This window comes from Bubalus kerabau, chromosome 10, assembly GCF_029407905.1.
Source record: "Bubalus kerabau isolate K-KA32 ecotype Philippines breed swamp buffalo chromosome 10, PCC_UOA_SB_1v2, whole genome shotgun sequence".
Classification (NCBI taxonomy): Eukaryota; Metazoa; Chordata; class Mammalia; order Artiodactyla; family Bovidae; genus Bubalus; species Bubalus kerabau.
The window spans coordinates 64664830-64687918 of NC_073633.1; the positions used below are offsets into that span (position 1 = coordinate 64664830).

General features: G+C 35.4%; 1 protein-coding gene and 1 non-coding gene across 4 annotated transcripts in view; one reads left to right on the forward strand and one right to left on the reverse strand.

Moving 5' to 3' along the window:
• TRPM7 (transient receptor potential cation channel subfamily M member 7) overlaps nt 1–17265 on the forward strand; it is a 109924-nt gene extending 92659 nt beyond the window's left edge. For all 3 annotated transcript variants that reach the window (XM_055537980.1, XM_055537982.1, XM_055537981.1), the window contains 8 exons: nt 1646–1696; nt 1783–1848; nt 2467–2750; nt 2874–2956; nt 3109–3314; nt 5764–5815; nt 5916–6022; nt 16107–17265. In XM_055537980.1, the coding sequence (XP_055393955.1) occupies nt 1646–1696; nt 1783–1848; nt 2467–2750; nt 2874–2956; nt 3109–3314; nt 5764–5815; nt 5916–6022; nt 16107–16237 (980 nt within the window). In that variant the 3' untranslated portion in view covers nt 16238–17265. The remainder of the gene's footprint in view (nt 1–1645; nt 1697–1782; nt 1849–2466; nt 2751–2873; nt 2957–3108; nt 3315–5763; nt 5816–5915; nt 6023–16106) is intronic.
• Nucleotides 13644–13749, reverse strand: LOC129622210 (U6 spliceosomal RNA). Its single transcript, XR_008699882.1, has one exon. It is a non-coding gene; the product is annotated as a U6 spliceosomal RNA (small nuclear RNA).
• Nucleotides 17266–23089: the final 5824 nt, after the last annotated feature.

A 23089-nucleotide genomic window follows, 5' to 3' on the forward strand; every position in this document is an offset into this window, starting at 1 on the left:
CCAGTTTGGGCTCCTTTCCAGTCTCTTTTCTGTTCTACCACGAAAACGATTCTTTTAAAAAGATCTGATCTTGTCACTACTCTACGTTCCATTTTTCTACTGTTTTTGGATAAAATCAGCATCTTTTCATTTTTAAAGTATTTTAAAAGTTTTATTTATTTTATTTTTGGCAGTGCTGGGTCTTTGTTGCTGTGCAGGCTTTTCTCTAGTTGTAGAGAGCAGGGGCTAATCTCTAATTGTGTTGCATGAGCTTCTCATCGTGGTGGCTTCTCTTGTTGTGGAGCACAGGCTTTAGGGTGCGTGGGCTTCAGTGGTTGCAGCATGTAGGCTCAGTAGTTGCAGTTTCTGGGTGCTAGAGCTCAGCTCAGTAGTTGCACCATACTGACTGAATTGCGCCGTGGCATATGGGATCTTCCTGTATCAGGGTACCCATGTCTCCTGCATTGGCAAGCAGATTCTTTACCACTGAGCCACTAGGGAAGCCCCCAGTGTCTTTTCTTAACATTGCATATTTGGCTTTTAACAATTTGGTATTCCCTGCTTCTGTAGCTTTACTTCCTACTGGTATGCCTGTACTTTTGCTCATTAATGTAAGATCTTGGTTGCATATCCAGATACATGGTTATAAATCCAAATCAGTTATATGACGACACAACCTGAAGAGTTAGAATATTTTGGAGTGAGATCTGGGTAAGCCTATGTTTGAAAAGCCAGACAGGTGATTCTGATATATGGATAGGTAAATAGATTGGTGAGTAGGTAGGTAGATAAATAAATAGATAGATGGTGTTGAAAACCACTGTTCTATTCATATTAAACAGGTTTCTGTTTCTCAAGTATAGCGAATGTTACCCTGACCGTGCCACACCTTCCAAACTACTCGCTTTTCCCTTCCTCTTTTCTCTGAGACATTCTTCAGCCTTTTCTTCAACCAGGAGACATTTGGTACCTCTCCTCTACAGTCCTATACTCTGTGTGTGTGAGAATATGCATACACACACTGTATTTTATATAATTTATCACACAGTGTTATAACTGTTAACTGACTTCCTTCTCCTGTAAGAATGTAAATAAAAAAGAACCTATTCTTGCACTTATATTCTAGAAATTTCTAGAAGCTTAACATGTAGCAGGTTCAATGTATTCTCCATCTTTCTCACTATAGTTAAGTGAAGTCCTCACAGAAATTAACATATCATTGTAAATCAACTATACTTCAATAAAGAAAATTTTTTAAAAAGTGAAGTCCTCAAATATATCTAGAAATGGAGGAAGGGTTTTTTTTGTTACATTTCATATTTGCTCATGGTCAACCTGCTAAAATGGTTACAGGGCTATGTCTCCACACTCTGAAGATATGACACTTCTCTGACACTTTGAGTAGGGAATAAGGGAAGAATGTAGTTTATGACAGGAGAGTGTAAACTATCATATGCTTTTTGAGTGCACAGTTACCACTAATCTGCCTTATCTGGCATAATAAAATATGGTAATAAAGCACATGAAGGACATAATTTATCACTTTTTTTATTGCAGAGAGCTTACCTGCAGACAGCTTGGAATGATTAAATGAGAATGCCTGAGCAAAAATTTATGCTGTATTATTATTTTTAAAAGGGTCTCATTTGCTTATTTGCTGTTTTAGGTCTTGCTTCTCCATTTAAGCCAGTTATGGATACAAATTACTATTACTCAGGTTAGTAATAGTATATATTAAAAACAATTTAGTAATGCTTTGAGCTTTGGGGGATTTCATTATTTCTCTCTCATTTTTTTATGCAGCTGTGGAAAGAAATAACTTGATGAGATTATCCCAGAGTATTCCATTTACACCTGTGCCTCCAAGAGGTAAAACCAAGAAGTAAAAATAAAAGGAGAAATAAACCCTTAATTAGTATGTGGGTTTAAACTGTGATATAGAACATAGGTGGTGACAGAAAGAGGAGAAATTGCATTAAGAAGTGTTAACTTCATATAAGTTTTAATTAGCCTGATTACAGGAGTCAGGTATATTTAAATAGACGAAGGCATCAGAAGTATTGATTTTTCTTTAATCTGACATATCCAGAAGCAGTGGTGTATTTTAATTCAGAAAAGCTCTTGATCATAGTTTAGTAATGAAAGCACTGATAAATTGATATCACAGGATTTGTGGAACAGATCTAACCTCCTGTCTGAAAGTTTAGCTTACAAATACTTAGAAGTCTAGTTGCTTTCTAAAAATTTTTCTCCAAAATGTTCATGATTTCAAAAATGCTTGTCATTACCAAATACATGTGAACTTAGAGATATTAGATCTTGGTTTCTGAATATTTCTTGTCCTTAAACTTCTTTTATAAAACTACAACCTGGTCCATCTCATTTTCTATTCCTTAACTTAATCTTAACCAAAGATACTTGCCAATTTTTGCTCCATGCTTTTTAGAGTCATATTTTGACCTTAAAATGTGTCCATTCATCTTGCAGGTGAGCCTGTCACAGTGTATCGCTTGGAAGAGAGTTCTCCCAACATACTGAATAACAGCATGTCTTCTTGGTCACAGCTGGGCCTCTGTGCCAAAATAGAATTTTTAAGTAAAGAGGAGATGGGAGGAGGTTTACGAAGAGCTGTCAAAGTACAGTGTACTTGGTCAGAACATGATATCCTCAAATCAGGACATCTTTATATTATCAAATCTTTTCTTCCTGAAGTGATTAACACATGGTCAAGTATTTATAAAGAAGATACAGTTCTGCATCTCTGTCTTAGAGTAAGTGCTAGTGAATGTATACAGTGAAGCATTGTTTGAGCTTCTTGTTTTCACTGCTAAAGTATAATTAATAAAGTCTTAATGTCAATGTTGAACAAGGGTTTCTTTTTTTCTGTTCTGTAGGAAATTCAACAACAGAGAGCAGCACAAAAACTCACATTTGCCTTCAACCAAATGAAACCCAAATCCATACCATATTCTCCAAGGTAAATCTTTACAAACTTCTGAGATCTTTTAGTGGATAGCATTCTCTTTTGACCTTCCTTATGGATGCTGAATTTCATTATTTACCCATTTTACAGATTGATTAGAATTTTATTAACAAACCTGCTAGTAATATCTCTAACTTTCTCATAAGGTTCCTTGAAGTTTTCCTGCTGTATTGCCATTCAGCAGGACAGTGGTTTGCTGTGGAAGAATGTATGACTGGAGAATTTAGAAAATACAACAACAATAATGGTGATGAGATTATTCCAACTAATACACTGGAAGAAATTATGCTGGCCTTTAGCCACTGGACTTACGAATATACAAGAGGGGAGTTACTGGTACTTGATTTACAAGGTAAATTTATTAAAATATTGCTGAAAGGAAATTATGCATCAGGTTCTCATCTATTCAATGTACAGAAATCTGCTTATCTGTAGATATGCAAAATCTTAGGTCAGGAAAAAGCTGTTAAAACAGCAAATCAGTAATGGCCATAGTATATAGCTATCAGGGCCCTGAAGAATAGGGTCTGGCTATTTTAATTGTTATCTAGGCAGTGCAGATGTTTTAATAAGCAAAAACATGTGAAATCCCCTATTTTACTCATAGATCTATAGCCTTAGTTTTTTAAAAGTATAAAGATTATTTCTTTAAAACAATAAGTAATCTTTATTGTTTCTGGAGTACCTGCTATTATTGTCAACTGAACTACCTAAATATTTAGTGGATTTAAAAAAAAAACTTGCTTTCACTTTTTTGGTTCAAGAATATGGGGCTGGGTTATCTCTGCTGTACCCTTGGAGAATTTGAATGGCTGGATACTAGTTTGGACAGCTTGACTGGAGCCAAATGTTTTAAGTCTCTGTTTAAGACAGCTGAATTCCTCAGTTCTCTACCCAGTGATCTCTCTACATGGCTCGCTAGCTTGGATTTTTCTTATAGCATGGTAGTTTGGGGTAATTAGACTTTTTAGGTGACAGCTGGCTTCTCCAGAGAGAAAGCAGGAATTCTTACATTAGGCCCAGAATGGGCCCAGATCCCTTCTGCCACATTTTACTCATCAAGGTAAGCTGTAAGGACAGATCAGATTTAAGAGGTAAGGAATAGATTCCAGCACTTGGTTGGTGGAGCAGCATGTATACTAGGAGGGAAAAACTGATCGTAGCCTCTGTAGACAGATTGTTTTGTATCTGTAAAAAAAAAAAAAGAAGAAACTATGGCTGGGAAAGAGCAGTGATTGCTTTTTTCCTAAAGAGTAGCTTTAATTTCAACTGTTAACATAGATCAGAATTCAAGTCACCTAAGAACAATTGTTCAGAATGTTTATCACTTGATGACTTCTTTCATTATATAGATATAAAAGATTTATTGACAAGCCAACATTGGTTATTTCAATACCAACTCAAGAAAATTGTATAAAAATAGCTATTGTTTTTTCAGTAATTCATTTTACATAAATGATTAAGTGGTGTATTATATAGTGAAAACTCTGATATATTTTATTAGATGGGCCAATCCGTTTCAAGTGTGCCTAGGAAGTAAGGCCAAACTATGAATATTGATTAAGAGATGGCAGTTACTTTTAATAATCAGGGTAATTTTGATGTTCTCTATAAAATTAATGTTATGGAGCCATTTTTAAATAAAAATATTTTAAGATAATTACTACAAACAAACAACATAGAAATGTATAAAGAACAGAATGCTCCCATCTTTACTGTTTCTGTATTTTGTGAAGACAGATTCACAATTTTTTTTTTCTTTAATCATTTTGTGTTGTGATTTTTCTCCAACTGGAATCATGCTATATGTGTGTGTGTGTGTATGAGTAGGTGTTTGTGTTTCACTTGTTTTTTTCCCTACCTAACAGTATATGATAAACATCTTCTGGGTTATTACTGATAAATTTGAGTCATTCCTTTCAACAGTTGTAGTATGAAAGCATAGCATGATTTAAATCCTCTGTTGTCACACAGTCACCCTGTTTTTTAGGTTTAGAGAGAGCAATTTTAAGAGTGCCTGCCATATTAACTTTTCCAAAAGGTTGTAGGGATTCATAGCAGCACTGTGCGAGCCCTCATCACTGTGCCCATCTCTTCATCTGTTCAGTATGGGGTATCTTTGCCAGTCTGAGAAGAAATTAGTATCATATTTTAATTCTAGATTTTTCTGTTGTGAAATTCTAACCAGTTTATTAGATTTCATTCTAATGGGTAAAATATTTTATGATTGTTCAAGTATCAGTAGTTGTTCTTTCTTTATGTGAATGAATAGGTAAGACTGAAGAGATTTAATCTCACTTTTAACACCTCTGGAGAGGACTGGAGGTGAAAAAAAATGTTCACAATCTTATTCTTTATGTAGTCTGAATCTTTTTTGAGCCAGGTGTATTCATATGTTAGTTTGTGATTTTTAAAACTCCAGGATACTTTTTAAATGGCTTATAGATCATGCCTTCATGTACTTAGTTGTTTTTTGCTAACTAAGGTGAAACAAGGGCAAATTGTAAATAAGGAAATATTTACTTGCAACCTTGGCCTTGTTGCATCAGAAACGGGTGCAGTCAGGAACTTTTGTTGTCTGCCTGCCAACTCTGACATTTAACTGTTGTTCATATTGCAGGAACTGTTGCTAGTGCAATGTTGAGGTCAAAAGAGAAAAACTATACTCTTTTTGAATAGCTTAAAATTGTGTAATGATTGATGATACTGTAGAATCTCCTGTGACCTTTTTATTATGTATATATCAGTATTTTATATCAATTACATAATATGAATTGTCTTCTTTGTATATACATATAAAGGTGTGGGTGAAAGTTTGACTGACCCATCTGTGATAAAGGCAGAAGAAAAGAGGTAATAAGTTTTAATAATTTCATGAAAATGTTTTTATAATTTCAAACTCTACATTTCTGTTTGCATCAACTGACTTTTCTTTTTACTACCATTTCCACAGATCCTGTGATATGGTTTTTGGCCCAGCAAATCTAGGAGAAGATGCGATAAAAAACTTCAGAGCAAAACATCACTGTAATTCTTGCTGTAGAAAACTTAAACTTCCAGGTAAGCATTTTCTTAATCAGTATAAAGTATATAAATTGTTAGCATTTAGTTGCTGCAGAACTTCATAAGGCCAGAAACATAAATGAATCTGTGCTTTCTTTCATTACTTACAGAAATACAGAGTTCATTCTCTTGATATATATTTATTATGTGTCTGGTGGATGCTAGAAATTGTGTTAGATTTTGACGATATGATAGTGAATGAGGCAAACATGGTCCCTGCTCTCAGTGGAGTTTAGTCAAATCTTACATACTAAAAGATTAACAGAGAATTATAGGACTATCATAAATATCAAGCAGAAAAAATAGACCAGGTAAACAGATCACTTAACACAAAGTTAAAGGTCAGGGAATGTTACCTATGGAACTAACAGATTTGCCTAAAACTGAAGGAGAAGGCAATGGCACCCCACTCCAGTACTCTTGCCTGGAAAATCCCATGGACGGAGGAACCTGGTAGGCTGCAGTCCATGGGGTCGCACAGTTGGACACGACTGAAGCGACTTAGCAGCAGCAGCAGAAGGATGCACAGACTTTCAAGTTGGCCTGGAAAAGAGTATTTCATGAAACAGAAACAAGGAATTGCAGATACAGTTTCTCATGATAGTAATTTCATCTTTATATTTGAGAATTACAAGTTATTATTGAATTGTAAGTTGTTTCACAGACCAGTGGTTCTCACTCTTTGGTGTGCATCATCATCCTCTGTGGAACTTTTCCAAAATTACAGGTGCTTGGCACTTTACCTGGACCTGTATTTCTGAAAGTTCCTCTCATTATGACCAGTAATGTCGTAATGAAGAACTTGGGCCTGGGAGCCAGACTCCAGGTCCTCAGAGAATATCTGCATCATAGAGGTTTGTAGTTTTTTGTTTGTTTGAGGTTTAAACGAGTGGGTATTTGTGAAGTACTTCCGGAACAGTGCCAGGGACATAGTAAGTATGTTACTACTACTGTCCGTAATTTTTTTTAATCTTTCATGTTAACAGATTCAGAAATTATTTATTTTTGTATATTGACCTTGTATCCTGCATTCTTGCTAAACTCGCTTAGTTCTACGAGGCTTTTTGATTTGGTTTAGTTTTGTTTTTTGTTTGTAAATTCTGTGTAGACAGTAGAGACAGTTTTGTTACTTCCTTTGCAATTTGTATCCCTTTTATTTATTTTTCTTGACTTTTTTCACTGGCCAGGAATTCTAGTACAGTGTTCAATATGAATAGTGAGAGTAGACATCCTCCCTCTTTCACACCTTATTCCTTGAAGATGCTTATCCTAAATGGACCTTGAATTAGTCAGATGTTTTTTCTGCATCTATATTTTTGGTTTGATCATTTGGTTTTTCTTCTTTAATTGGTTACTGTTACACTGAATTACACTAATTGTCTTTTTAAAATGTTGAGCCTGTCTTGTATTCCCAGGAAAAACTCCACTTCATCTTGATATATTATCTTTTTTTGTGTTCATTTGTGAGTTCAAATTGTATATGGATTCAATTTTCTAATGTTTTGTTGATGATTTTTATATCTATGTTCTTGAAGAATGTTGATCTATGAGATTTTTTTCCCCCCTTGTACTGTCATTCTTGTTTTGTTTTTGGATAATACCTTAAAAATAAGTTGGAATTATTTACACCTCTTCTGTTTTGGGGAATAGATGGTATAGAATTGATACTATCCCCACTTCAAATGTTTGATGGAATTATCTAGCAAAACCATCTGTCTGAAGTTTTCTTCATCAGATACTTTTTAACTTAGAGTTTATTTTTTTAGATAGATACTGGTTTTTTGAGTGAGTTTTAATAGTTTGTGTCTTTCAGGGGGTTGGTCCATTTTATCTGTTTTGAGAAATAGTTAATAATACACCTGTGTAAGTTTAAGGCATACAGACAGCATGATGGTTTGATTTACACAAACTGTGAAGTGATTTTACCACAATAGATTCAGCTAGCATTCATCTTTTCATATACATAGAATAGAAATAAAAGAAAGAAAATATTTTTCCTCATGGTGACTCTTGGTATTTATTTACTCTCTTAACAACTTTCCTATGTATCATATATCAGTGTTAGTATAGTCATGGTATTCTACATTATATCCCTAGTGCTTACTTATTGTGTAACTGAAAGTTTGTACCTTATGACCGCCTGCTTCCAGTTCTTCCTCACCTCACCCTCCACCTCTGGTAACCACAAGTCATCTCTTCCTGTCAGTTTGTTTTCTTAGGTTCCATGTACAAATGAGATTGTATAGTATTTGACTTTATTTTATTTAAATTGGCAAATTTATGGACATAGTTCTTTTTGTGATACTATTTTTTAAAATGTCTGGGATTCTGGTGAATCCTCTCGTTTATGGTATCATATGCTTTTTTTTTTTCAATCTGGCTAAAGTGTATCTGTGTTATTGGTACTTTAAAAGAACCAGTTTTTGTTTTCATTGTTTTATTCTATTATCTGTTGTCAGTTTCTTTGATTTTTTTTTTCTCTATTATTTCCATTTTTCTGCTTGCTTGCTCTGGGTTTAGTTTGTTTTTCTCTAGTTAGGGTAAAAATTTAGATTATTGAGACTAGTGCTATAGATTTTCCTGTAAGCATTGTGTTAGCTGCATTCCATAAATTTTGTGTTAAAAAATATAGAGGGATATGTATTATTTTTGTTTTTAATTTTTTAAATATAGCTTATTTCCCTTGAGATTTCTTCTTTGACCTATAAATTATTTACAAATGTCTTTTTTAGTTCTCAAATGTTTGTAATTTTTCCTGGTAAACTGATTTCTTGCTTAATTCCATTATGATAAGAGAACATTCTTTGTATGAATTCGATTTAAAGAAAAATTGTAAACCTTATAAAGATACTGTCTCTAGTGAATGAATGTTATATTTCAAGAGAATATTCTCTTCCTGGATAAAGTATTTGATTAATGTTAATGACAGAAAGTTTTTTGATAGTGTTGTGCTTTTTTATATCCTTGCTGATTTTCTGTGTACCTACTCTGTTTATTACTTAGAAAGGAGGTCTTTAACTGTGAATTTGTCTGCTTTGCTTTCAGTTTTCTCAGTTTTTCCTGCATATATTTTGAAGCTTTGCTACACTGATTTACAGTATATATAAAGATTTTTATATATATACAAAGATTTATACCAAGATGTTAAGGCTTCTTGATTTAATGATTTAATTTTTATCATTATGTAATGCTATGGTAATTTCCCTTGTTCTAAAGTCTGCTTTGTCTGATATTAGCATAGCTTTTGATTGGTGGTTCCATCAGATATCTTTTCCTATTATTTTTACCTGTATATATTAACTATTTTTAAAGTGATTTTCTTATAGACAGCATAAAGTAGTTAGTTCCTAGGTTTAATCTGTTTTTCTTAAATCTAACAATTTCTGTCTTTTAATTGCTGTTTTAGACCCTTTATGTTGAATGTAATTATTGGTATGGTTAGGTTTTTATCTGCTGTTTTATTGTTTTCTGATTGACGTCTCTGGTGTGTTTTGCTGTTGTTCCCCCTCCTTTTTCTCTTAGTATTCTGTTTTATCTTTATGTTGTTTCTTTTTTAGTGCTTGGTCATAGGTTCCCTTACCTAAGAACATATTTTGCTTTCATTCCTGAAGGGTATTTTCACTGGATCTGGAATTTTAGGTTGATGCTTTTTCTGTCAGCGCTTAAAAAATGTTTTGCTGTCTTCTGGCCTCTCTAATTTCTGATGAAAACTCCACAGTCATTTGAGTTATTCTTCCTTTTTACATGATGTATCATTACAATGTATCTCCTTTCAAGATTTATTGCTTATTTTTGGTTTTGAGCAGTTTGACAGTTTGATTTTATGTCTAGTTGTAACTTTCTCTGAGTTTATCTTGTTTCAGCTTTACTAAGCTTAAATTTGCAAATAGATGACTTCTGTCAAATTTGGGGACTTTTTAGTTACTAGTTCATCAAATATGTGTTCTGCATCAACCTTTTCATCTGTTCCTGGACTCTCATAAAAAGAATGTTGATCTTTTGATAATTGTCACCCAGGAACTTGAGACTCTGGGGACTAACTTAAAAATTAATTTTTCTCTTTTGTTCAGATTAGATAATTTCTACTGATCAATATCCACATTCACTGACTCCTTATTCTTTCTTTATTCTGCTATTAAGCTTTGCACTGAATTTTTTATTTCACTTAAATTTTTCAGAACTATAATTTCCTTTTGGTTCTTTTTGTGCTGACTCTTTCTCTTCTGAAAACTTGTTTTCCTTTCATTTCAGGTCTTTTGTCCTATATCATGGAGTATGGTTATAACAGTAGCTAACGTCTTTAATTCTTCCATCTGGGTTATCTTGGGATTGGCATCTCTTCGTTGTCTTTTTCTTTGAGAATCTTTTAAATGTTCCTGTTTTTTGCATCTCTAGTAATTTTAGAATATGTCCAGGATATCTAGAATATTATGAGATTTGAGATCTTATTAAAAATCCTCTAGAGAATTTTGAATTGTTGAATCCTCTTGAGATTTTTGATGTTATTATGCAACCATTTCAGTTAAATTCAAATCACAGTCTGTCTTTTGTGTGACTGTGAGTCCAATGTCGGTTTGGTTTTTAAAACCTTTGCATTATCATTCAAGTTTCTCTAATGTGTGTCCAACAGGGTCAAGTCTGGAACATGAACAAAGGTCTGCACCATAGTTTAATTCTCAAAGCCTATGCTGTGCTATCTTTCTACATACGTGCCACTCAGGGGGTATCATGCACAAATTGAGGGTGTCTCTCCATATTCCTCTTCTCCATGATTTCTTCGATACTTTGTGATTCCCAAGGGCCTCTTTTTTTCTTTTTTTGGTACGCTGACTAGAAAACCAGGATTTTGGCCTCCCTGTGCTATCATATACTTTCTGTAATGTAGTCCATTTCTAGTGCTGACAGTAATACTTTTTAGATCATCAGATCAGGTAGATCAGTCGCTCGGTCGTGTCCGACTCTTTGCGACCCCATGAATCGCAGCACGCCAGGCCTCCCTGTCCATCACCAACTCCCAGAGTTCACTCAGACTCACGTCCATCGAGTCAGTGACGCCATCCAGCCATCTCATCCTATGTCATCCCCTTCTCCTCTTGCCCCCAATCCCTTCCAGCATCAGAGTCTTTTCCGATGAGTCAACTCTTTGCATGAGGTGTCCAAAGTACTGGAGTTTCAGCTTTAGCATCATTACTTCCCAAGAAATCCCAGGGCTGATCTCCTTCAGAATGGACTGATTGGATCTCCTTGCAGTCCAAGGGACTCTCAAGAGTCTTCTCCAACACCACAGTTCAAAAGCATCAATGCTTTGGCGCTCAGCCTTCTTCACAGTCCAACTCTCACATCCATACATGACCACAGGAAAAACCATAGCCTTGACTAGGCAGACCTTTGTTGGCAAAGTAATGTCTCTGCTTTTGAATATGCTGTCTAGGTTGGTCATAACTTTCCTTCCAAGGAGTAAGTGTCTTTTAATTTCATGGCTGCAGTCACCATGTGCAGTGATTTTGGAGCCCAGAAAAATAAAGTCTGACACTGTTTCCACTGTTTCCCCATCTATTTCCCATGAAGTGATGGGACTGGATGCCATGATCTTCGTTTTCTGAATGTTGAGCTTTAAGCCAACTTTTTCACTCTCCACTTTCACCTTCATCAAGAGGCTTTTTAGTTCCTCTTCACTTTCTGCCATAAGGGTGGTGTCATCTGCATATCTGAGGTTATTGATATTTCTCCCGGCAATCTTGATTCCAGATTGTCTTTCTTCCAGTCCAGCGTTTCTTATGATATACTCTGCATATAGGTTAAATAAACAGAATGACAATATACAGCCTTGACGAACTCCTTTTCCTATTTGGAACCAGTCTGTTATTCCATGTCCAGTTCTAACTGTTACTTCCTGACCTGCATACAGATTTCTCAAGAGGCAGATCAGGTGGTCTGGTATTCCCATCTCTTGAAGAATTTTCCACAGTTTATTGTGATCCACACAGTCAAAGGCTTTGGCATAGTCAATAAAGCAGAAATAGATGTTTTTCTGGAACTCTCTTGCTTTTTCGATGATCCAGCGGATGTTGGCAATTTGATCTCTGGTTCCTCTGCCTTTTCTAAAACCAGCTTGAACATCAGGAAGTTCACGGTTCACATATTGCTGAAGCCTGGCTTGCAGAATTTGGAGCATTACTTTACTAGCGTTTGAGATGAGTGCAATTGTGTGGTAGTTTGAGCATTCTTTGGCATTGCCTTTCTTTGGGATTGGAATGAAAACTGACCTTTTCCAGTCCTGTGGCCACTGCTGAGTTTTCCAAGTTTGCTGGCATATTGAGTGCAGCACTTTCACAGCATCATCTTTAAGGATTTGGAATAGCTCAACTGGGATTCCATCACCTCCACTAGCTTTGTTGGTAGTGATGCTTCCCAAGGCCCACTTGACTTCACATTCCAGGATGTCTGGCTTTAGGTGAGTGATCACACCATCATGATTATCTGGATCATGAAGATCTTTTTTGTACAGTTCTTCTGTGTATTCTTGCCATCTCTTCTTAATATCTTCTGCTTCTGTTAGGTCCATACCATTTCTGTCCTTTATCGAGCCCATGTTTGCATGAAATGTTCCTTTGGTATCTCTGATTTTCTTGATTTTTTTTTTTGGATCATCGAGGTATCTATTCTCAGTTCTTCTGGTCAGAGAGATTTTTCTCTTGGAGTTGTGGGTGCTTTCCCTGCTTCCACCACTGTAGTAATGCCTCTTCTTGACTAGGGCTTGTCTTAGGTAAAGGGCAGAAGAGCAAAAAGAAAAATTAAAAAGAGCATTCCCCTCAACATTTTCCATCACAGGACCTCCTTCCTTATCCTCAAGCTGGGAACTCTTGGAGCTTTTTTGTCCACATTCATTCTGTGATTGAGCTATCTTCAAGTCTAAGCCTAAAATAAGAGATGAAAAAAAAAAAAAACAAAAACAGGAAATTCACCACCATATAGCTCATTCTTCAAGTTCAGATTTTCCTTCCTATATATCTGCTGTTACTTTTCAGAAATCTCAGGTAGTTGCTTTATATATCGTGTAAAAGGTTGTAATCAGTGAAAAAGAGAGAAGATGGAATATTCTTGTCTATTTTAGCTAGAAGTGGAACATACAGTGGTGAATTTAACAGGCAGCCCAAATACAGTTTTTATTTGGTTTTTGATACAATGCAATTTTTAATAGCATATCTGTTTTTTAAATTATCGTTATAAGCAGGATTTCACAGCTTAATAGGGACATTAAAAGCAATTCAGTCCAAATCCATTGTTTTGCAGAATATAAAATAAGAGTTTACATGATTTGCACGTGGTTACACCATTAGTTAACACTGCAGTTGTGAATTGAATTATAATTATGTTTCTGTCCATTGTTCTTTGTGTACAGTTCATCTGCAAATTAATTTGCATTCCTTAGGCCTAATGCAAAGTCTTAAATTTAAAGTTTATCAAAAATTGTTCATACCTGTAGTAAGTATGTATTTGGATCATTGAACATAGACTGTTGCTGAAATTAAAATTAGCAGTTTATATTCTGAGTGTTAGTTACCTCTTGTTTTTTTTTTTTTTTTTTTTTTTTAATTTTATTTTATTTTTAAACTTTAAAAATATGGAACGCTCACGAATTTGCGTATCATCCTTGCGCAGGGGCCATGCTAATCTTCTCTGTATCGTTCCAGTTTTAGTATATGTGCTGCCGAAGCGAGCACACCTCTTGTTTTTTAATTGGAGTATATTTGCCTAACTGTGAGCATAAGTTCGGTTTTATATGGAAATAAAAGTAGAAGGGTTTATGGACAACTCTGGTTTAAAATATAAATTTGATTCTACTCCCTTAAGCTTTTCAATTCTGCAACCATTGTCATATATGTCTGTAATGTCAAGTTCATCCTATCCCATAACTATATATGCAGTTCCCATGCTATTAGTACCAAATTTAATTGAAGACTAACTTTTTTGCTGAGCTCCTGTTTCTATATTCCCTTTCTTTCATTGCTACTTGAATTACCTTTTTTTTTTAATTGGAGGATAATTGCTTAACAATGTTGTGTTGTTTTCTACCATACAACAATGTGAATTAGCGAGAAGTATATATATATATCCCTTCCCTTTTGAGCCTTCCTCCCACCTCTCCCCAATCCCACCCTTCTTGGTTGCCACAGAGCACTGAGCTGAGCTCCCTGTATAGCAGCTTCCCACTAGCTATCTGTTTTATACACGGTAGTGTATATATGCCAGTGCTGCTTTCTCAATTCATCCCACCCTCTCCTTCCCCTGCTGTGTCCACAAATCTGTTGTCTGTCTGTGTCTCTGTTCCTGCCTTGCAAATAAGTTCATCAGGGTCATTTTTCTAGATTCCATATGTATCCACTATTTGTTTTTCTCTTTCTGATATACTTCACTCTGTATAACAGGCTCCAGATTCAAGTAACATTTTCACTTCAGAATTCTTGACTTTCATTTCCCTTCCCACAAAACTCTACTTCCCTGTCTCATTAATGGTTACCAAGTTGCTCAGGCTCAAAACCTAAAAGCTAGCCAGTTCCTTTTTTCTCTTAACTTTTCATAACCAATCTGTCAAATTCTGTCTGCTCAAATTCTGAAATCTCCCTAGAATTTATCAATTTCTTTTCATCGTCATTGCCACTATTTTGTTTCCTAGATTCTTACCATGTGACAATCGGAATGGTCATTTTAAATAAATTTGATTGTGTTACATTCCTCCCTTAAGACTGCTTAATACCTTCCAGTGGATTTTATTGTAATGTGTACTTACCTTTGCTTGTGTCCCCTGAATCAGAGGTCAGCAGAGTTTTCTTTAAAAGGCAAAAGAAATAGGGACTTCCCTGGTGGTCCAGTGGTGAAGACTCCACACTTCCAATGCAAGGGGTATGGATTCAGTCCCTGTTGAGGAACTAGGATCCTGCATGCTGCATGGTGCAGCCAGGAAAAAAAAAAGCAGAGTATGTATTTTAGGCTTTGTGGGCCATGTGACTTATGCCACAGCTACCCAGCTCTCCCATTGTAGTACAGAAATGGCCATAGACAATCTATAAACAAATTTGTATGGCTGCATTCCAATAAAACTATTTACAAAAACAGGACAGACCAGATTTGGCCCACAGGCTGTAGTTTGACAACTATTGGTCATTAACTGTTGCTTGACCTCATTTTTTCCTAGTCTTTCCCTACTTGTAAGCCATACTGCTTCTTGTCATTCTTGGAACACACCAAGTCTATTTCCTTTTTATAATCTGTAATCAACTTTCTCTCTGCATAGAGTACTCTTCTTCCTGGGATTTTGATAGGTCATTTCTCAATTGATGTTATTGTTCAGTTGCCAAGTCGTCTGACTCTTTGCAACCGCATGTACTGCAGCACTCTAGGCTTCCCTGTCTCTCACTGTCTCCCAGAGTTTGCCCAAGTTCACATCCATTGCATTGGTGATGCCATCCAACCATCTCATCCTCTCTTGCCCACTTCTCCTTCTGCCTTCAGTCTTTCCCAGAATCAGGGTCTTTTTCCAGTGAGTTGGCTGTTTATATCAGTTGGCCAAAGTATTGGAGCTTCAGCTTTAGCATCAGTCCTTCCAACGAATATTCTCAGTATTTCTCAATATTCAAGTCTTTACTCATATGTTATTTCCTGCAGCTCTTCTGCCCAGCCCTGTCTAAAAGAATCACCATATACCATCTCCCACTTGACCCTCTTCACACTGTTTTCTTCAAAGCACTTGTTACTGCTTATAATTCTGTTATTTTTCTGTTTGTTTTTCTTCACCCTTAAGAACATAAGCTCCATTAGAACAGGGACCTTATCTGCCTTGTTCAGTGCTGCATTTCTTCTATACTTACATGAGTTATTAACTCATAGTCAGAACATAATTATTTGTTGAATGATTTCATTTTTATGCATATAAATTTTGTGACTTTTGAATTTATAACAATATTATAAAAAATAGATCTGGCATGTTTAGAGGGAAATTGGTTTAGGAAATGTTCTTAATTTTCTTTTTCTAAGCAATACTGACTCTTTTTTTCTTTTTTTGTTGGGATTGTGAATATAGATCTGAAGAGGAATGACTATACACCTGATAAAATAATATTTCCTCAGGATGAGCCTTCTGATTTGACTCTTCAGCCTGGAAATTCCACCAAAGAATCAGAATCAACTAATTCTATTCGTCTGATGTTATAATATTACTGAATCATTGGTTTTGATTACACCTCACAAAAATGTTACTGTGTCACTTTTCATTAGGAGGAAATTGTTTGATAATACAGAAAAGTGTGTGCTGAATCTAGCACAGTTAAAAGGTCAATATTCTTTTGGCCCAATTAAACTAGTCAGTCAAGAACTCCCTATATGATACAGCTGGCAGCTGTTAAATTTTAAAGGTAAAGAAAAATTAGTATTTATACCTTTTTAAAGGGCTCTTTTTAACAGAGAATTTCATTTGACTTTGTTCTGATGAGGGTAATAACCCTCTCTTTGTGTGGTGCAATACCATTAACCAAAGTTAGGTATCTGTGCAGATTTTCTTGGCAGCTGGTTTACTGCCATTCAGCGAGTGAAATGAAGTCACCCAGTCTTTTGGTTAAATGGCAGTCAGATGTCTTCCTCAGTGTGTTTTAGTGTGTTCAGTGATAATGTCACTAGTGCCCAACTAGATGCTTGTTGGCCATGGGAAAGGAGAAGGCTTGTTATATAATTCTAGATCTACAGGGATATAGGAAGCCCAGGCTGAAAACCATTTTCTAAGAGGGACTTTATGAATCAGGGTTAGGCTCCTGTTTAAAAGATAGAGCCAGTTTTTTGTTAAATAGAGCCCAAATTGTGCAAAAGTATAATTTTTTTTAAAAACATTGTTTTCTCAAGACATTGTTAAATAGAAGAAAGCCATGTTAGATTGCTATAACCTAAATATATCAAAGAAAAAACTTAACTCACTGTTCAAGAGAAGTTCCCTTGTGAGAAAAGTTAAAGTGCTTTTTTCCTATCATATATATAGTGACAACTTGGAAGTTACATACTTCTCAAAAGATTTTATTGACCAGTATATCAAATCAGAATGTAAACATGAATTCTTGCATATATTTAAAATTGTGTAGGATCATTTGAACATGAATATTGTTTGTGGTACTTAAGAAATTGAATTGGATTATCATTATCTGATGTTGGGAGATTGCAATGCAACTTTATGCCAATAAAATGTAATTTAACTGCCCCAGATATTGTTGAATGCTCAACAATAAGAAAAGCTTTTCATCTGTCTAAAGTTCTGTGCTTTGATTTTTTTTTTTTCTTTCTTTTTTTTCCCCCTAGGTACTAATTTTAATTTTTATTTGGGAGGGAGCAGTGTAAATCTTATTTGTATTCAGTAGTGTATCTCATAGATACAGACAAGGCAAAAAGAGATAAGCTGTTCAAATAGTGTTTAATATTGATGAGGGGGGAGAAAGAAAATGTATTAAAAATATACTATATACATTTTGTATATCATTAAATCTTTAAAAGAAATTAAATAAATTTATTCTTGTTTACAGATGTTTTACTGAGTTTAATCATTCTGAAAAATAGTATTTTCAGTGTTAATTTTTTCAATTTTTTGTTGATTATATCCACATGATAATAACAGTAATAGAACATTTATTTAGTACTTAATATGTATCTGATATTACTCTAAATACTTTACATATACTAACCCATTTAATCCTTAAAACAATCTCATGAAATAGGTGTTATTGTCATCCTCTTATGCTGGTAACAGGATAACAAGGCATTAAGTAAAGTAACTTTTCTCAGATTCTTACACTTACTAAGGAGCAGCACTAGGATTTGAACCCAAACAGGCTTTTGTCTACATTCTTCAGCCCCATGGTATATTGACTTTTAAGTATAATGACTGATGATTTCTGTACCAATTCCTAGTCACTTTTTGGAAACAAATCTATTCATTAACTTTTTTGACTAATTCTAGAAAGTAACAGTTTACCTGAAAACTGCATTTCTCATTCCAAAGAAGTGTTGTTTTTAGATTACTCAAGTTCATCCTTATTACTCCATGGTCTAAAAGTGTCATATGCTTTCATCTCTTTGATACTTCTCTGTCTCATCCTTCTCAAAACAGAACTCCACCTCTTTACCAAATTACTTCATAAAACATCTTCTGCAAGTATTCTCTAATAATATGCCTTCCTCAGTGTGGTGGTATATGTAAGCTACTATTATTTTTAAAGTAATGCATGTTGATTGTTGGGACATATAGAAACAATTTTAAACGTAAACAAAAATATAAAATTACCCTCCTTTTCCACCTTTAAGTTGAAATATGTTGTTTTCATAGTCACCGTCTTTCTTTTTACCCCCATTAGACTGTACAATTCACAAAGGAAAAGAGACCCCTAAAATTTTTCACTCCTTTAACACCCCCTCCCTACTTGTATACTGCATGCTTTGTGATAGACATTCCATAAAATTATGAGTTTTTAAATGTGTTTCTACAATATCAAAATTTCTCTAGGAAGATAGATCAAAATGATAAAATCTTACGTATTTAAGCAGACAGTCAAGGCAAGGGCACCCAATAAATAGCTGTTATCACTTATAGGATATATAACATTATTTATTTGCAGGAAGGAGATGTATCATTGAGCAGGGATTTTTGTGATCCTCCTCAATTATCATATCTGTTCTGATTGTTTCCTAGGTAGTTTTCACACAAAGTATCTGTCTTTGAGGAACCCAGATATTCAGATCTGTCACAATTACCACGTAGTTAAATAAATAACTCAGTAATTATGTATTAGAGTAAAACTATACAACCACTGTGTGTCTCTCTCAAAATTAGATTGTCTGTGTTACCAACTAAGAGATGTCTTATTTTTGTATTTCCCTTAGAGCCTTGCTGGAGCTTGTAGCAAACAAAATATAGGTACTAAATAAGTACGTGTTGAAGAAGTACCACAGAATATTTTCAACATTAGATGATCTGTGAGCTTTTTCTTAGAAAAAAAATCCCAGGTAAGGTTCTAATTCTCTCTAGAATATGTTTTCCTTCTAGGTTTATCGGAATTCCTCAAAGCAGTTTCTTTTTGGGGTCCTTGATTCTACTTTAGTGGATATGAGAGGGGCTGGGAGAAGGTATGGTTATTCTTTAGAAAAGTTACAATACATATACCAGTTTACAATAAACAGCACCTTTTAGTAGGGTACTTTCTTTAGTGCACTGTCCTAAGCTACAGTTAGCACTTGCCTGTTTTTTACTTGGAATTTCTGAAGTCCTGGAATTTTATGAAGTCCTGAATTATGGAACTTAACTTTCACTTTAAATGTTTTAGTATGTGTTTCTAAAATACCAGAACTATAGTATCTTCACATCTAACAATTTAACAAGTTAGTTAATATCAGAGAATGTAATCATTCTCAAAACAAATTTTTAAAAATAATTTGCTTGAATCGGAACTTCTTAAGCTTCGTGTACTGCAGTTGCTTGATTTGTCTTTAAAGCCTCTTTTAATATATAGGTTTCTGCTTCCACTTTCTTTTTTTTCCAGTTTATTTTTTGAAGAACCAGCTCTTGTGTTCTAAAAAGTTTCCCACATAAAAGGTTTTGTTGATTACTTCCGTAGTTGTCATTTTATGTTTCCTATTTAGTCCATAAACTAGTTGTTACGTATAGAGACTCGGTCACATTCAAGATTGATTGTCTGACAGGAGTGCTTCACTGGTGGCATTGTGTACTTCCACTAGGAAACACAGGTCGTACTGTCTTTTGGGTGGTCCTTGCCTAGATTTCTTCAATAGATCAGTGGTTCTCAGTGTGGACCACAGTCCCTGACATTCCCCACGACACTTTCTTTGGCCTACAAGGTCAAAACTTCTCATAACTGTAAGTTATTCTTTGTCTTTTTCAATGTGTTCAAAGTTTTACTGTTGTTGGAAAATCATTGATGGGTAAAAATGCTGCTACCTTAGCATGAATCAAGGAAGTAGCACCAAACTGAACTAGTTGGTTGGTACAGTCTTCACCATCATGCCAGTGTTTCTTTTTTTAATCCATTTCATTTCAAATGTCACTGATGAAGGAATAAGTCAATTTTTAATTAATTTTGACCTTAAAACATGCCTTTAATATTCTGTGGGGCAAAATGAAAAATAGGCATAAAGTACTTTGCTTCATAAGGAAGTGTGATGATTGTTTTAGGAAAAGGCAATTATGCAGTTGTGTGAGTTACAAACTGGACTAGTCACTTTTTTCATTGAACATGTCTGCTTGGAAGAATAACAGACAAACCAGGGTTCTTCACACTGGGAGTGTTTGGTAGAAAACTAACAGTACTTACTAAAATTTGAGCTTTCAAGAGAAAGTTGCAGTTTTGGAAAACTTGCCTCTTAACATGGTAGCATGACAGCATCCCGATACTTTTCCAATAAAATCAGTGCTGATTTAACAATTTATTTTTTATAGTGTATAAAGAAATGTGTCAACATTTGGATAATCTGCAAAACAATCAATATTCTCCAGATGCTCTCTGCATGGATTACAAAATGGTCCATGAGTGGAAAAGGGAGTAAAACTCTAGCAGGGTAGAAGTTTACAGAATTCCAGATTCTACACTGCAGCTGACCTTTAGGAAACCACCATTTGTCCATTTTGGTACTGTTTCAAATATGAATATCCAGGTGTTCAGTCGTGGCTGACTCTTTGTAACCCCATGGACTGTAGCCTACCAGGCCTCTCTGTCCGTGGAATTTTCCAGGCAAGAATACTGGAGTGGTTTGCCATTTTCTACTCCAGTGAATATCTATGGCTGTCTAAAAAGGCTATTAAAATGTTCCTTCCCATACAAAACTAGACAAATGAAGACAATGTATTGTGGCATATAGATTAATAAAATAGAATTGAGAGTCCAGAAATTTGTGGTTAATTGATTTTCAACAAAGGTGCCAGAGCAGTTTGAAGAGGGAAGAATAGACTTTTCATGAAATTGTTTTGGAACAACTAGATACCCACATGCAAAAGAATGAAGTTGAACCCATACCTCACATCATATACAAAAGTAAACTTAAAATGGATTGCAAACCTAAACTTCAGAGCCTGCATCTTGAAACTCTTAGACGAAAATGTAGGGGTAAATTTTTATAACTTTGTATTAGATGATAGTTTCTTAGATATGACACCAACAGCAAAGGCAATGAAAGAAAAATGGACAAATTGAGATTCATCAAAATTTTTTAAATTTTTGCTTCGAAGTACACAATCTGCAGTGAGAAGACAACTCTTACGGTGGGAGAGAAATTTTGCAAGTAATGTATCTGGTAAAGGATTTGTGTAAAGAACTTGCAACACAACAATAAAAATACAGCTCATAGGACAAGGCAGTTTTCATCTTTGGTGTATGTTTATACTCAACAGAAGTGGAAATATCTACACAAAGCCTTGTACACAGATATTCGTAGCAATTACTGATAATAGCCAAAAAGTGGAACAACACACATGTCCATTAGATGAATGGATTAATAAAATATGATATATCTAAAAGTAGAATATTCTCTGCCTATAAAAAGGAAGTATGATATATCTTACAACATCCCTTTCAATTCTGGAGCTACTGTGTATGCACGCAAAACAAAGCTGGATAGACTTGGATTCTTGTTCTGTCACTTCATGATTAACCAACTGATTGAGCAAGCCTCTGTGACAGTGTTTGTCCCATACTGTAAAGATTCAGTGAGTTACTGCTGCTGCTGGTCAGTAAGTAAGTCATGTCTGATTCTGCAACCCCAAGGACTATAGCAAACCAGGCTCCATGGGGTTCTCCAGGCAAGAATACTGGAGTGGGTTGCTATTTCTTTCTCCAGGGGATCTTCCCAACGCAGGGACTGAACCTGCATCTCCTGCACTGGCAGGCAGATTCTTTACCTGAGCCACCCAGGAAAGCCATATACTTGGCAAACAAAAGTACTCAAATAATAGGTCTGTTCATGCTACCCTTTTTTCTTAGAAGTTCCAAGAAAGAGAAGAGGGTATGATGGAGAATCAAGAACATTCTGAGAGTGATTTTTTTCTTTATAAAGGAACTTATTATCTTGCAGATTATTTTGTTAGTGTGGTCAAAATAACAGCCCATGCTCAAAAGATATGTGTATGTGTATAATGTGCTCAAAGTGTGTAAATTTTTTCCATATTCATCTCTTAACATTTGATGCATTTTAGGTTACCCTTTAAGATTTTTTAAGAGTGAGAGAAGGAAAAAAAAAGTTGTCAGCAAACAAGTGTAAAACTAAAACAACAAGAAAATTCAAGTAAACTAACCATAAAAGTGCTTGGTCATATACTAGTTCAGTTCAGTTCAGTTCAGTTGCTCAGTCATGTCCGACTCTTTGCGACCCCATGAATCGCAGCACTCCAGGCCTCCCTGTCCATCACCAACTCCCAGAGTTCACTCAGACTCATGTCCATCGAGTCAGTGATGCCATCCAGCCATCTCATCCTCTGTCGTCCCCTTCTCCTCCTGCCCCCAATCCCTCCCAGCATCAGAGTCTTTTCCAATGAGTCAACTCTTCCCATGAGGTGGCCAAAGTACTGGAGTTTAAGCTTTAGCATCATTCCTTCCCAAGAAATCCCAGGGCTGATCTCCTTCAGAATGGACTGGTTGGATCTCCTTGCAGTCCAAGGGACTCTCAAGAGTCTTCTCCAACACCACAGTTCAAAAGCATCGATTCTTCAGCGCTCAGCTTTCTTCACAGTCCAACCCTCACATCCATACATGACCACTGGAAAAACCATAGCCTTGACTAGATGGACCTTTGTTGGCAAAGTAATGTCTCTGCTTTTCCAATATGCTATCTAGGTTGGTCATAACTTTCCTTCCAAGGAGTAAGCGTCTTTTAATTTTATGGCTACAGTCACCATCTGCAGTGATTTTGGACCCCAGAAAAATGAAGTCTGACACTGTTTCCACTGTTTCCCCATCTATTTCCCATGAAGTGATGGGACTGGATGCCATGATCTTCGTTTTCTGAATGTTGAGCTTTAAGCCAACT